This window comes from Carassius auratus, chromosome 7 (genome assembly GCF_003368295.1).
Source record: "Carassius auratus strain Wakin chromosome 7, ASM336829v1, whole genome shotgun sequence".
Taxonomy (NCBI): domain Eukaryota; kingdom Metazoa; phylum Chordata; class Actinopteri; order Cypriniformes; family Cyprinidae; genus Carassius; species Carassius auratus.
The window spans coordinates 12,842,396-12,855,326 of NC_039249.1; the positions used below are offsets into that span (position 1 = coordinate 12,842,396).

The window sequence follows — 12,931 nt, forward strand, 5'->3', positions numbered from 1 at the left end:
TCAATGAATAAATTTTATATATTTTTTATATATATATTTTTTTTCATCTTGTGGGGATAAAAAAATAAACAGCAAAGCTTTGACAACAGCACCTTGACATAGTATGTATTTCCAACATTACCTTGAGAAGTTGAGGATAGTAAACAGACAGAGTACTGAGAGGAGGAAATCCTGTTACGGTTGAGAATGTAAACGGAATGTTTGGTCGGAAAATCGTTTCCTTGTTTTCCCAAAGTGGACAGTTTCTCAATTCACAATTGAAGCAGCATGCAAGTTTTTTTTTCTTTCTGTTTTTTTTTTTCTTTTTTTTTTCTTGAATGTAATTCTTCCTCACCTCCTCCTCTCCTCATCTCTCAAAATCTTGGCAACGTAAAAAACACAATGTCTCGAGGAATGTGATATAGTAATTTGAACTGGGCGCGAATGACTGATCAGATCTTTTTTTAATTGTTTACAAGATCATGAATATGTTCAATAAATAGACTGTAGTATCACTTTTACTGTATAAACTTCATCTTTTTTACATGCAGTCCATAAAATTTTCATCTGACGGAATAATTTACCCTGTTATGTATTTACACAAATAGATATTTTTATTTTATGTCTCTTTTTTAGAACTCTCAATAAAATCTATACATTGTGTACACTATCTGCCCCTCTTAATGGTCAATGTGCATACACACGAAGTGTCTATCCGTATAAACCGCCAGCCGATCTTCCTTTTGCTATCCATGGTAAGGGCTCGCACGTAAGACTGGGTTGTCCGGCATTGCGAGTTATAGTGCCGCTTGTCTATTCCTCGGCAGCCCTCCTTTGTGTACCCTAAGGGGTTGCATTTGGTCTCGTAAAAGTATTGCTTCAGCTGACCGTTAGTCACGGGGACCTTCTCCAGGACGGTGACCGTCTGGCCCGACATGTCTATGGCCGTCTTTTTGTCCAGAGCCGTCACCCACTGGCTAATACTGTCACAAACGCTGAGCTCCCCTCGCCGCGCGGGGTCTGAGTGCCGCCGCACGCGCATCGACATGTTGGCGGCGTCCAGGTAGTTTTTGTATTCCTCCAAGAGAAAGAGTAACGGCGGCTCCAAAGGCACTTGGTTGCTGATCATCACCCGCGAGGCGTACATGTCAACATCCTTCGAGTCAGCCATGGCTGCGGGACCGCCCCCTCCTTGGCCCTGGTCGGCCCCGGGCCCCAGTTGCTGCGTCGCCTCTCCTTCCACCTCAAGCAACTCCTCAATCACCTGCTCGAAAGTGTCCGTGAGCGAGGGCAGCCCGCCCCCACTCTGTGGAGTCCCGTGGCCTCGGCTGCCTGAGGTAATGGCAGCGGCGGCGGCGGCAGCGGCGCCCAGGTAGCCCTCAGCCCGGTGGCCCCCCTGCACGCCCGGGATCTCTCTCATGGGCGCAGCTCTCATGCAACTGAAGTATGAAATAACCATAGTAACGAACAGGATGGTCATCACTCTTCTAACCTGTTGGAACTGGAGACAGCAAAAGGGGAAAGACGAGAGGAATGGGGGAGGGAGGAAGAGAAAACACAACGTAAAGCAACCATTTTCTTTCACGATACTGCAATAAACATTATGTTAAACACCCTTGTTAACAGCCATGTGTTATCATGCCCAATGAAGCTTTGCAAATCGCTTTCATAATGCGCTACAAAGTACGACACAAACAAAATGTGCCAACTTGTTATTTCTTTGTTTCATTTTCAGTTACCGGCCCGCAGGAGCGCAACTAACTCTCTGTGCTTTCTCCATCCCTGGACACACACCTGCATGTTTGTGCCCCCTTCCCCCACCAAAAAATATAGCGGGCTAAATTCAGAGACCCTGGAGTATCATTAAGAGGACACGAGAGAACTGCACCCACTCTCCTCCGTCTCTCTCTTCCCCTTCCCTTCCTCCTTCTCCCTTGCCTCCTCTGTTCCCTTAGAGGTGTGTGAACTGCTTGTGTGAGCATCAGACAGAACAAATATAGGTGACAAGTCAAAAAACGAAAGAACAGCTTCTATCATCAAGGTTTTTCATGAGCAATTCAATATTGAATTCACTCTATTTTACATTTTGACATTTACTGCAATAATACATAATTTTTACTACTAAAATCATAAAATGTTTCTTTTTTAATAAAATGTTTTTTTGATGTTACAGATGTACTTTATATACTTCCCAAATGTATAAAAACATCTAAACTCTGGAATCAGCTGAGCAGGGTTCCTTTGGAGGAACAAATCCTCACAGCAAGACAGCAAGAAAAATAAGGAAAGACACGGTAAAAATGCAGGGAATGAACTGAAATAGAGTGATTAAAGAAAGATACCCAGAGAATGTAGAGATGCAGAAAGACCCCAGTCATTAATTCGCTCATTCATACCTGCACTTAAACTGCCATGACATTTTACCAGACTAAGAAAACAACGCGACTAAATGAAAATTCCAGGAAACCATGAACCAGTTTGAATCCTCCTCTCTCCCTTCCTCCCTGCAGCTCTCTCTTACCTCTCTGAAGTCCCTCTATGAGTCACTGCGATTCATTGCATCCAACGGCATCCCAGTGCATACGAACAGACAGGGGAACATGCATACCCAACAACAAAAAATACCCATTACTCTCACTTTTCTAGGGAGCGGGAGAAGAGGAGAGGTAGGGGTGGGGAAAGGGGGGCCGAGGGGGGAGTACATTTAAAAATATCCAGCACCGCAGCAAGGCTTTGCAAGTTCTCTGTGTGCTGTCCTCTCGATGCCCCATGCAGCCTCAGGAAGAGGCAGAGGGAGGATCTGCTCCCAGAGCAGAAGGCAGTACGGGCCGGTAGGAGAGAAGAAAGGACACGCCCTGTCTAAAAGGCATTTGTTTCATTCTTAATTGGTGTCTAGGGCCACGGCTGCGATTTGCCAGCGCAGCGATGACTGCCATGGAGATGTGCCTTCTATAAATAGGCCGGCTGGGAGTCCCACAGTCTCGATTCAGAATATCACAGCCCTCTACTTAATGAGCTCAAAGTCCCCTCGCTCAGTGACGTCGTAGTCCACGAGGGGTGTGTGTGTGAGAGAGCGTGAGCACCAACGTACGCGTATGTGTGTTTGGCTAGGGAGATGAGGTGGGAGCATCTTTAATCTCTCCTCTCAAATGGTCCAAAACAAGCATGGAAAAACTCAGAGCTGAGGATACAGCTGTGGAGGACAGATCAATCTTAATCAAATCAGGCAGCGTGCAAAATGTGTGTACAAGCTGCTTCTGCGGGCATGAAAAGATACTTCAGTCTGTCAGCTTTCCCCGTAATGGAAAAAGCTTCTTACATTGTCAGCAATTACCTCTGCTGAATATAGCGAGGAATTTAAAGTGCCTGCCTGAGGATTATTCAATGATTCTCTCTTATTTCATTCCTCCAGATGTGTCGCGCCTGTGAGGACGGAGGAATAAATGTCAGCGTTCCTGCTCTCAAGACAACCTTAATGCGGGTTTACGCACACACAGTGCAGCACAGCCCAGTAACGCCCCAGTTTCAGGATGATCCCAATTAGCAAACATCTGTCGTCTCCTAATGAGAGAAGTATTTATATATGTTGCAGAGGTTTCTGAATGAAATACCAGCATCAGTCATGCCGACACCCAAATCCCTTCTGCTGCCCTACCTGACAGCAGATGGAGTACAAATGCCATCTCTCATCCAAATCCTACCGGTAATACATAACCTTAAATATATTACAGACCTACATGGCTTTGAGGTGTCATGTAAAAGGGCGAAGGTCAGGTATTGTTGACTACTGAACTTTAGCACACAAGCGCTGACTAAATTGTATATTTCTCTCCTAATTAGACTAGAGCAACGGTGTGTAGGGTTGTGTGGCAGCGGGTGGAGGCTGAGAGCACAACATCCCTGATGACGTCTCTCTCTGGTCTCAAAGGGGGATGAGAGGAAAAGGGCGGTGGGGCCAGAAGGAGTGGTGCTAGGGGGCAGTGCCACTCATCAGCTCACAATTGCTTTCCATTTTCCTCTGGGGTCCCTTTTCACCAGGAACAACAAACAATTTTATTTCTAACTCTGCTATTTCCTGTTTCCATCAAGAGAATCAATATGGATTATGCTCTCAATCAACTTCCTGTTAAACGGTAATCTAGACGATGAATCACTTTATTGCTCTGGGACTGAGTTGGCAATAACTGAGACCTTCTGTCTCATTCAAAGCAGCGAGGGAAGACAAGATTACCTTGACAGACATGTTTGTTCTGCTTTTAATATGCGTGTGTTTGAGCTGTGCATGATAATGCGGTATCAATATCCTGTCATCGTACAGTATGATGTGCAAACATGAGTTATGTTTGTGTACACAGAAAGAACAGGTGTTTTAGATGGGTCACAGAACCTGAGTGGCAATGCGGTTGTAGGCGCCACAAAAAAAAATCCAGTCACGGGTTCAGGTGTGTTTAAATGTTCAAAATAAAAAAACTTTGGTTAATGGTTAATGCCGAAATAATCGGTTCAACTGTTAGGGAAATAAAGCTGCTAATTCATGCTTTTTGTGTCCCATTTGTTAGGCCTTTGAAGCCAGATTCATTATGAAGTATTGAATATAAAACAAACCAGGTTTCCATCAATCAAACCTCTCACATGACAAACCATCAAGCCTTCAGTGATCTTTCAAGCTCTCTATCTACAAAGTAAGGTACAGAACGCTTGATGACATACTTCATCCACACAGCTGTATTTGATCCATGTGGTCGGGGCTTGGTAGGAGCATGTTCAAACGCCTTTCACTGTAAAACATGATTGTACTTTAATTGGGCATGAGTGGCAGCTCTATGGTTTTGGCAAAAAGACCACATGCACCTGCTCAATTGTTTAGAAAGGGGCAGGTAGGACTGGCTAGATTGGTCTGCATGATCATGATTCCAGCACAATTGTGTTTGCTTAAATCTCCATGTCATGGGGGATTAAGAAACAAAACCACTCATGACAGATGTATAAGACTTTTCCAACTTAAAAGAATTGTGGTTAAAGACACTTTTCAGACACTAGTCTTGGCACTCTAAGGAAAACATTAAAAAGGTATTCACTCCTAAAGGACAAAGATATTTAACAATGCATGATTAAATATTTGAAAAGAACCAAAAAAAAAAAAAAGTTGGTGAAAATGCTTGTAGCCTGAGAAAAGATTTTAGATTGCTTTGGTGTACTTGTCTCAATGACAAGAACACTGTAGCGTGCATCACCTAAGCTCACACAGGTGTCTCAGCTGGTAATTATTATTCTGACTTTAAGAGCACATTCAAATGTGGAATCCATAATAGTGACAATCTGGCATTAGTGGTAACACAGCAAGAGACAACTGCAAAATAACACTCTCTATTAGTCTATGGTGAAATCTATGTTTCCAAATGCAAGGTTTTTCAAGAGGTTGGGTCGGTGCTTGTTAAAGAGTTCAAAACCTCCATCTTGTCTAACTCCAACTTTATAAATAATTTTAAAGATGTGATGTACAAAAGCAACGAGCGATGAACACCCAGAAATGCGTGATTTAGCTCTAGTTAATGCAAAAATATACATAATATCTGACGAAACTAGACATTTTGAGAAATTCTGCAAATTACAATCTGTATTAGTATATTGCTGAAGAAAAAATACTAAATATAAAACACTTCTAGAAGAGACACATAAACTGTTTAGATTAAGACAACCTTCGGTTCACATCAATGTGACGGGGATTAATTGATGGGGCTGTTAGGGCTTATGTAAAAGTAATTTATATGTGTTTATATATGGGTTCAATTGGGGTTTTATAAAAAAAACTATAATAAAAGTTCGATTCTAAATTAATCGGATCGCGTATTTTAGCCTGTTGTCAAATAGAACAGATGTCGGAGGTAATCATGACAACAGTATGATCAGTATCGGGCGGTTACTTCATTACAGGTAATAATCACATTATATATTAATAAACGCTTTTATAAGTTCTTAGATAAATTTTACTTTTGGCAAACTAGTAGATGCACCTTACAACAATCATAAACAGAGCAGTTTAAATATCCTTTAAAAATAATTCCTACGAAACTGACGACTCCACTGTAAGTCATTGTAAAAGAGGCTCACTCGTTCGCGATAGCACATGTCTCTATTGCTGAAAGGCAGAAGACAAAGACAAATTAAACATTAGCGCTGTAATAATTTATGTATAAGTTTCGTATTTTCTCGTAACAGGAGAAAGGGCAACGCATTGGCGAACTGGATCCGCGAGGAAAATATCATCTAAGATTTGGCACTCTAAGTTACATGTTAGTAGAGATTGAGTTCTTTTCCAGGAACTTTCTGAAGAATTTGAAAGATCCTGCGGGTACATTATATCAAACAACGTATAATGCCGCGATGGTGCGGGAATATGCCATTACAGCTAGTTAGTAACCTATGAACTCAAAGTTACATTAGATTTTCTAAACTAGAAAAGTGGTGTCTGAGACAGACACACGAGACAAAGCGGCATCCACAGTCCATCTTTAACTAGTTTACATGCTTTACAACATTTTGGCACTAGATGGCGCGTTCGTCTAGCGTACATTAAGCGCATTTGAAGTGAAGGCGAGCAGAAAAGAATGGACCATTAGAAACATCTCTTTCTCTTTCTGACACATAAACAAACCTACGCGTATACAGAGAGAACGCAGATTAATACGAATGAATAGGCTTGTTTTCTTTAGTGCATCGTAGTCATACTTTTCCTCCTAAACAAATTTCTTTATATATATGTAGTATAATAGGCTATACTATACAATATAATAGTAATCTCGACTTGGTCACTATTAACAGCTTTGTAAACAACAGTATGCGTTACAACAAAGTAAAAATAAAGAGAAAATGAACTAGTAGTATAATTTAGTTTAAGCCATTTGTCCACTTTGCATCCCAAAGCAGCTCAGAACTATAATTTATTTGTTAGTTTCTAATTTGAAAACTTTATCTTCGCTTTGGGACTTTATCTGTTCCAGGGGAAGGCTAGACTCTACACGGTAAACCTAAACGATGAGCTCAAGTTTCTTGTTCTCCGAATCTCATTGAATTCACAAAACGCATTTATTCCCTGAACGTTCGCGCGCATAGTTTTAGCTTAAACTGTATAAACAATCTATCCTTATGGGTAAATATACTGTTATATGTCGTTTGGTAATACTTACTTTTACGCCATCGACGAGTAAAAATTACTTATCAATAAAATATCCACGTCCTTTGTGCCCGAGTGCAGCAAATAGCATCAAACTAACGTTTAAACCACTTAACACATAAAAGTGGCAATGATAAACAGCTCACAGCTCTGGATGATAAACCAAAGCAACTTTTGGTCCTGCTGACCCCTAGCAGAAATTCAATCAACGTAATAACGCCGTAGCGTTATCTTATTAATGAACGCAAGGATAGCGTTTCATGTTGCCGCTGGATGATCCAACATCTGATTCTTAACTCGCCTTCTCATTTCAAGGCGCAGTCAATACAAAACCACTGTAATCAATCTATTACGCTCAAAAACCTACCTTTACTGTCCAGTCGTAAAGGAGACCATTCAGCAGGACAGTGTCATCTGGGATGTTTTGGATAAGCCCTCCGCGTAACTATTTTGCTCTATTCGCCTGCTCCTTGCCAAGCAGCAGCTGCAGGTTGTCTCTTCAGCTTTTGAGCAAATAGATTAAATTATTGATGGTGGAAATTGCTAGGCTGAGGTAATGGACTCCCATGACTGAGCGGATCCTTTGGAGTTGAGTTGAAGCAGTTGGATGGCATAGTGAGCGCTCGCGGTGTAGTGCGCATTGAGAGAGCTCTCCAGCTTGAAATGAAGGCTTCATTCCTCGCGACAACAGTAACTACTGCGTGACGTTGCAACATGTGACTCCAGCGCGAGCGCGACCGAGCGCCAACCGAACCGAGTGAGACGCTTGTTCCTAAAGAATAACCGGAAAGTATGATATGGCGTTTGCCCAGAGCAAAAGAGAAACATATGAGAGAACCCTTAATAATTCCTAGATGTGATGAGTTCGAGTGTGCTTTTAAATAGGCTATTCCTCGCATCTTTTCTGTGAAGTGCTCCTTCAACTGATTACCATTGAGTCAGTGTGGGCTTCGTGTTTAACAGTGAAGGTATATATGATCCCAGTTTACCAAAGTGAAACACTTAAGCTAATACGAACTCTGTTTTGTTTCATTTTTGTTGACTATGAGGAGTATTTAGACATCAAGCTTCAAGCTCCTTTTGTAGGTACAACCGGTAAAATAATAATTTATTGTTTTAAGTTATTACATTCGCAGTTCTCCATTCGAAAGATAATTTATGGTTTTAAGTTATTGCATTTGCCATCTAAATCTCCATAGTTCATTCCACTTTGCTGCCACCAAATGCGGCAACAGCTTCCTAATGGACAGCCGTTAGGTTAATATGAAACACCTTTCTGTGACAAGACTATAGATCATCTGCTGAAATTGATATTTGCAATTGTGACTCCACAAAGGTAGCTTGAAAAGTAAAGAGCTCACTCCTTACCCCCTCCACATCAAGGACCTATTATTCCCTGGCCCTCTCTGTATGTGATATTTTAAACTATTGTCAGCTCGAGACCCTCTGTCTGCCAAAGGAGCTTATGTGCCAGATGTTGGTTCGCTGCTTTTAAAACTATTCATTGTTCTTCCAGTGTCAGAAATATTCCTCCAATAATGGGAGCGGTTTGTTTGATATTTGTAAAGTAAATGGTCAGAGATGTTCAAACTAATAGGGCGGATATATAATTTTGCTATTCGACTCTAGCTTTACTATTTATTCTATGCAGTATTTCACATGACCTTCCAGGAGGAGTTTAGGAGAACTACTTCTTGTTCTTTCACCCCATGCTATACACCACATCATTAGCCCCATACTTTCACCAGGACTCTAAAGCTCCAATTGCTTTTGGATCTTGTCCAGTGCAAGATTTATATTGATGAGTTTGATGTATAGTGATGATGATTATTCTCTGCATAAGGTAATGAGGTGGAGCGGTTTCAAACCTAGCTGTTCCCAGCATGGGAGTGGATGCTAACACCTGCCTCCTCACACACACACACACGCACACACACACTATCTCTCTCTCTGTTTATTTCATTCCATCTCCATCTTTCTGTTTCTTTCTCTCCTTCTCATCTCATCTTTTTGTACTACTTAACTTGCATAATTTTATGAATACACTTTTACCTTCACTTGTTTTGACATACTCATGCTTACAGCCCCTTCCTCTCTCCTATAGGGACAAGCCAAGTTGCATATTACTCATCCCATAGGTTCACAGGAGGAGAGGGCAAACCCTGGATGACAAAGAGTTGCATCAGCAATTACTGAGCGACATGACTCCAAGAGAGGTAAAATGCACACACACACACTCATGTACACTCTCACACTGCGCATTAAGGCTGTTCCAGCTAGGTAATCCATAAATAAATCACTCTGCTTCTCATTAGGAGCACAAAAACAACATGGATCTCATTCAGATCTGCACATACAGCACAAAGTTGACACCAGAACCACAGACAGAACTAAGATGACCACAAAGTGGACATATGGACTAATGAGAATACAGCATGAGATGAACTGTGGGAAGACCTTGGCTTTCATTTGCTGCAACTTTGTGGAAACTTTAGGCTCCACAAAATGAAAACAAAACATACAGTGAGGACTTTAGAGCTGAAACATTTGCTGGAACTTGACCATCAGGATCGACGTGTTCAAGGTGATGAATGTTGAGAGAGTCGGAGCGGCGTCAGAAGCGATGGCCGTGTCTCTATCCAATAGGTCGGGTCGCTAATGACGTCACCTCAGCTTTCTCAAATACGTGCCATCTGTTGTCCTGTGTTCTGTCTTGACCCATCATAGCATATTCCATCCTGGAGCTGACAGAACAGGTCTTCCACACAATGACAAAATAGGATTTTGAAGTTGCATCTTTCTAAACATGTTGGAGGAGATCTGTGTCCTGTACAAACCTGAAATGGAAAAATACTTTCCACTATTCCAGGTCAAGATAAACTTTTAGTGTCAAAACTAGCTGTAGAAACAGAGGTGATGGCTTCTTCAGAAAAAAAAGAGCTTTGGGCCACTACTAGAAAATGAGAAAACTAGACCAGTTCATAGTGTGACAGGCCAATAAGGTTAGTTTACAACATTTATCAAACACATCACAGTACTGTCACAGAGCACAGGGAAGTGAAGGCATTTCTAACCATCAGTGCTGCAATGAAAAACACAAAGAAACTGCAAAATGGGTGTCAGTATGGCAGTAGATTGCACACTGAAATACACTCTTAAAAACAAAGGTTCTTTATTGGCATCTATGATTCCATGAAGAACCTTTTAACATCCATCGAACCTTTCCATTTCACAAAAGGTTTTTATTTTAATTGTGGAAGAATGTTCTTCACACCAAGAAAAATGGTTCTTTTAAATGAAAGGTTCTTAGAAGACCCCATACTTTGCTGCAAACCCCGGCTTTATTTTTAAGAGTGTATCTGAGTCTTCACAAACATTTCACACACATGCCAGCTGTAAACAAAAATATGAACGACGAAACATACATCATGCAAAGTATACTTTAAAAAACTCATTTGATGATTTAATGTTGTTTAGTCTGGAATTTTGAGTATACGTTTGAGTATGTACACTCGCCAAAGTGTCCCATCTTTCCATTTTGTCATTGCATTGAAATGAGTGAGTCACTTAAGTTTGCCCATTCCTGGGTGTCTGTCTCTGTTTTTTCGGCTCGCTGTCTTTAGGGAAGGGAGTCTGGGTAGTGCTTGGTGTGACTCACATCACCGTCTGATCTGAGACCCACTCTGTACACTGAAGAATTGCGCAGTGCTCATCTCTCCAATAGCAAGATGCAACAGGTCCCTGTTATCAATAAAGGGCTGACAGTGGTCAACAGCGGCCAGTCGTGTAAGATAAAGATCACAGAGTCTTGACTTATAGCAGCTACATTATAGAACTACACACTTAGATATCCACTTTAGCACATAGACACCATGAGCTATACAATCCACGCAACTGTAATCTATCCCTTGCAGCATACACCAGCTACACTGGTAATGTATCCGTGGGGTATAAGCCCTCTGCTGCACTTTATCCCTTTGTACACACATCCTCTGGTAATCTAGCCTTTTGCTTGCCCAACAAACCCTTATGTGTCAAGGGTGAGTATATTTACATAATTAGCTAGACAGTTTTTGTCATGCACTGTTGTAGCCTGTCTTTTGTGGTGACTATGAACAGTTTGTATATTAATTTCAAATATGCACATATTAATATACTGTAAACTTATAAAAACGAATACATGTTAAAAGTAACGCTATAAACAAATAGTACACTTCAGATTTGAAATAGCACTAAAACTAATCTGACTGATGACTGTAAGCTCGAAATTGCATTGATTTACTTATTCATCGTTACAAACGAAGATGAGAAATTAAGAACTCAAGTGTCCACGAAGAATGAAACACAGTGTTCTACAAAGCAGCTGGAAAGAAACTGACCTCTAAGAAATGTTAAACATCCCAATGTGGAAAAAAAAGTTTGCTTTGTTCAACAACATTCGGTTAGAGCCCTCAGAAATAACGTTAAGCATATAGTCACCCTCAAACACAAACACAGACCGGATGACATTCTTAACCAACATCCACAGAGGCAAATTGCAAACATGTAAGAGAAGTCCTGCATATACATACCCAAACACTGACGTTGGCGAATAGTTAGAGGATTCCTTGGTGGAGCCTTAGTTGCCAGGCACCAGCACTAATGCTGCTCTGTAGCTATTCACATACAGAGAGGCAAGTGCCACACCATTTTATATCAAGTGAGTTAAGCACACAGGTGGGTGGCAAACAAGTAGCAAAGCTCATCATACAGAACCCCATCAAACTCTTCAAATTAGGATGCAGAGATATATGGTGGAGGTCAGTAATATATATCTCATACACACGCACAGACACACAAACACCCAAACATTGTTTGGGTGTTTTCATTGAATGTTTTACGCAAACATTCAATGAAAACACAATGGGGTTACAGCACCCTAAATAGCATAGTTCTTTTTAAAAAAGCTTATAGAGAAAAAAAAGCATACATATCGAGAGTCGTTTACAAGCAGGTTGTGGAGAAATTACACCATAAAGCAGAAATATCACACGACCTCTTGCAGAACGAGCGCTTTGTGCTAGAGCGCCGCAAGTCACGCTCCTGCTTGAGCGCGCGCCTAATTCCTCAAACCTCTTGTGGTTTTCTTGCGCGGAATATCCCGCGATCGGAGATAACGGACTCAACGTCTTTAGACTTGTCCAAATAGTATTAAACACTAAAAGCGTCGGAAGTATCCTTCATATAATTTTGGCACCAGGAAATTAGCCTTTTTTTTAAAGTGTGATTAATCTCAATATGATGATTTATATATATATATATATATATATATATATATATATATATATATATATATATATATATATATATATATATATATATAGTTTTTACTATTGTTGATCGCCAAATTGTAAGACTATTGCTGTGCGCAAAATATAGCTAATATTTCAAAGGGGTAAATAAAAAAGAAACGGACATTTTCATTTTTCGCCATTGTGACGAACACAGGCTTTTATTTCCCAAAGGAACCCTGCATATTCAGTAGGCCTATAATAAATTCCTCCCGTGAGTGAGGCAGGGCGCAATAAGTCGGTACATCTCTATAAAAGTTAATTAACAAAGCCGCTCTCCGTAAACAAAACAATTTTATATTTAGTTCATAAATTAATATCCCATTATCTTCCGCAGCGGTCAGTCAAACGAAGATGAAGGAAACGCGGATTAAACTGTAAAAATATAATGGCACAATAGCATTATGAGATGTCTGAATTGAAACCTACCAAGCTCAGATTTGTTATT

At 40.8% G+C, this 12,931-nt stretch overlaps 1 protein-coding gene across 5 annotated transcripts in view; it reads right to left on the reverse strand.

Annotated features, from left to right (window-relative positions):
- bdnf (brain-derived neurotrophic factor) overlaps positions 1 to 12,931 on the reverse strand; it is a 17,485-nt gene continuing 4,554 nt past the window's right edge. For 3 of the 5 annotated variants that reach the window (XM_026267405.1, XM_026267401.1, XM_026267404.1), the window contains exon 2: positions 1 to 1,480. In XM_026267405.1, the coding sequence (XP_026123190.1) occupies positions 647 to 1,459 (813 nt within the window). In that variant the 5' untranslated portion in view covers positions 1,460 to 1,480 and the 3' untranslated portion in view covers positions 1 to 646. Of the gene's footprint in view, positions 1,481 to 7,520; positions 7,928 to 11,724; positions 11,745 to 12,931 lie in introns of those variants that run through there. The other 2 variants (XM_026267406.1, XM_026267402.1) reach the window with 2 other exon arrangements.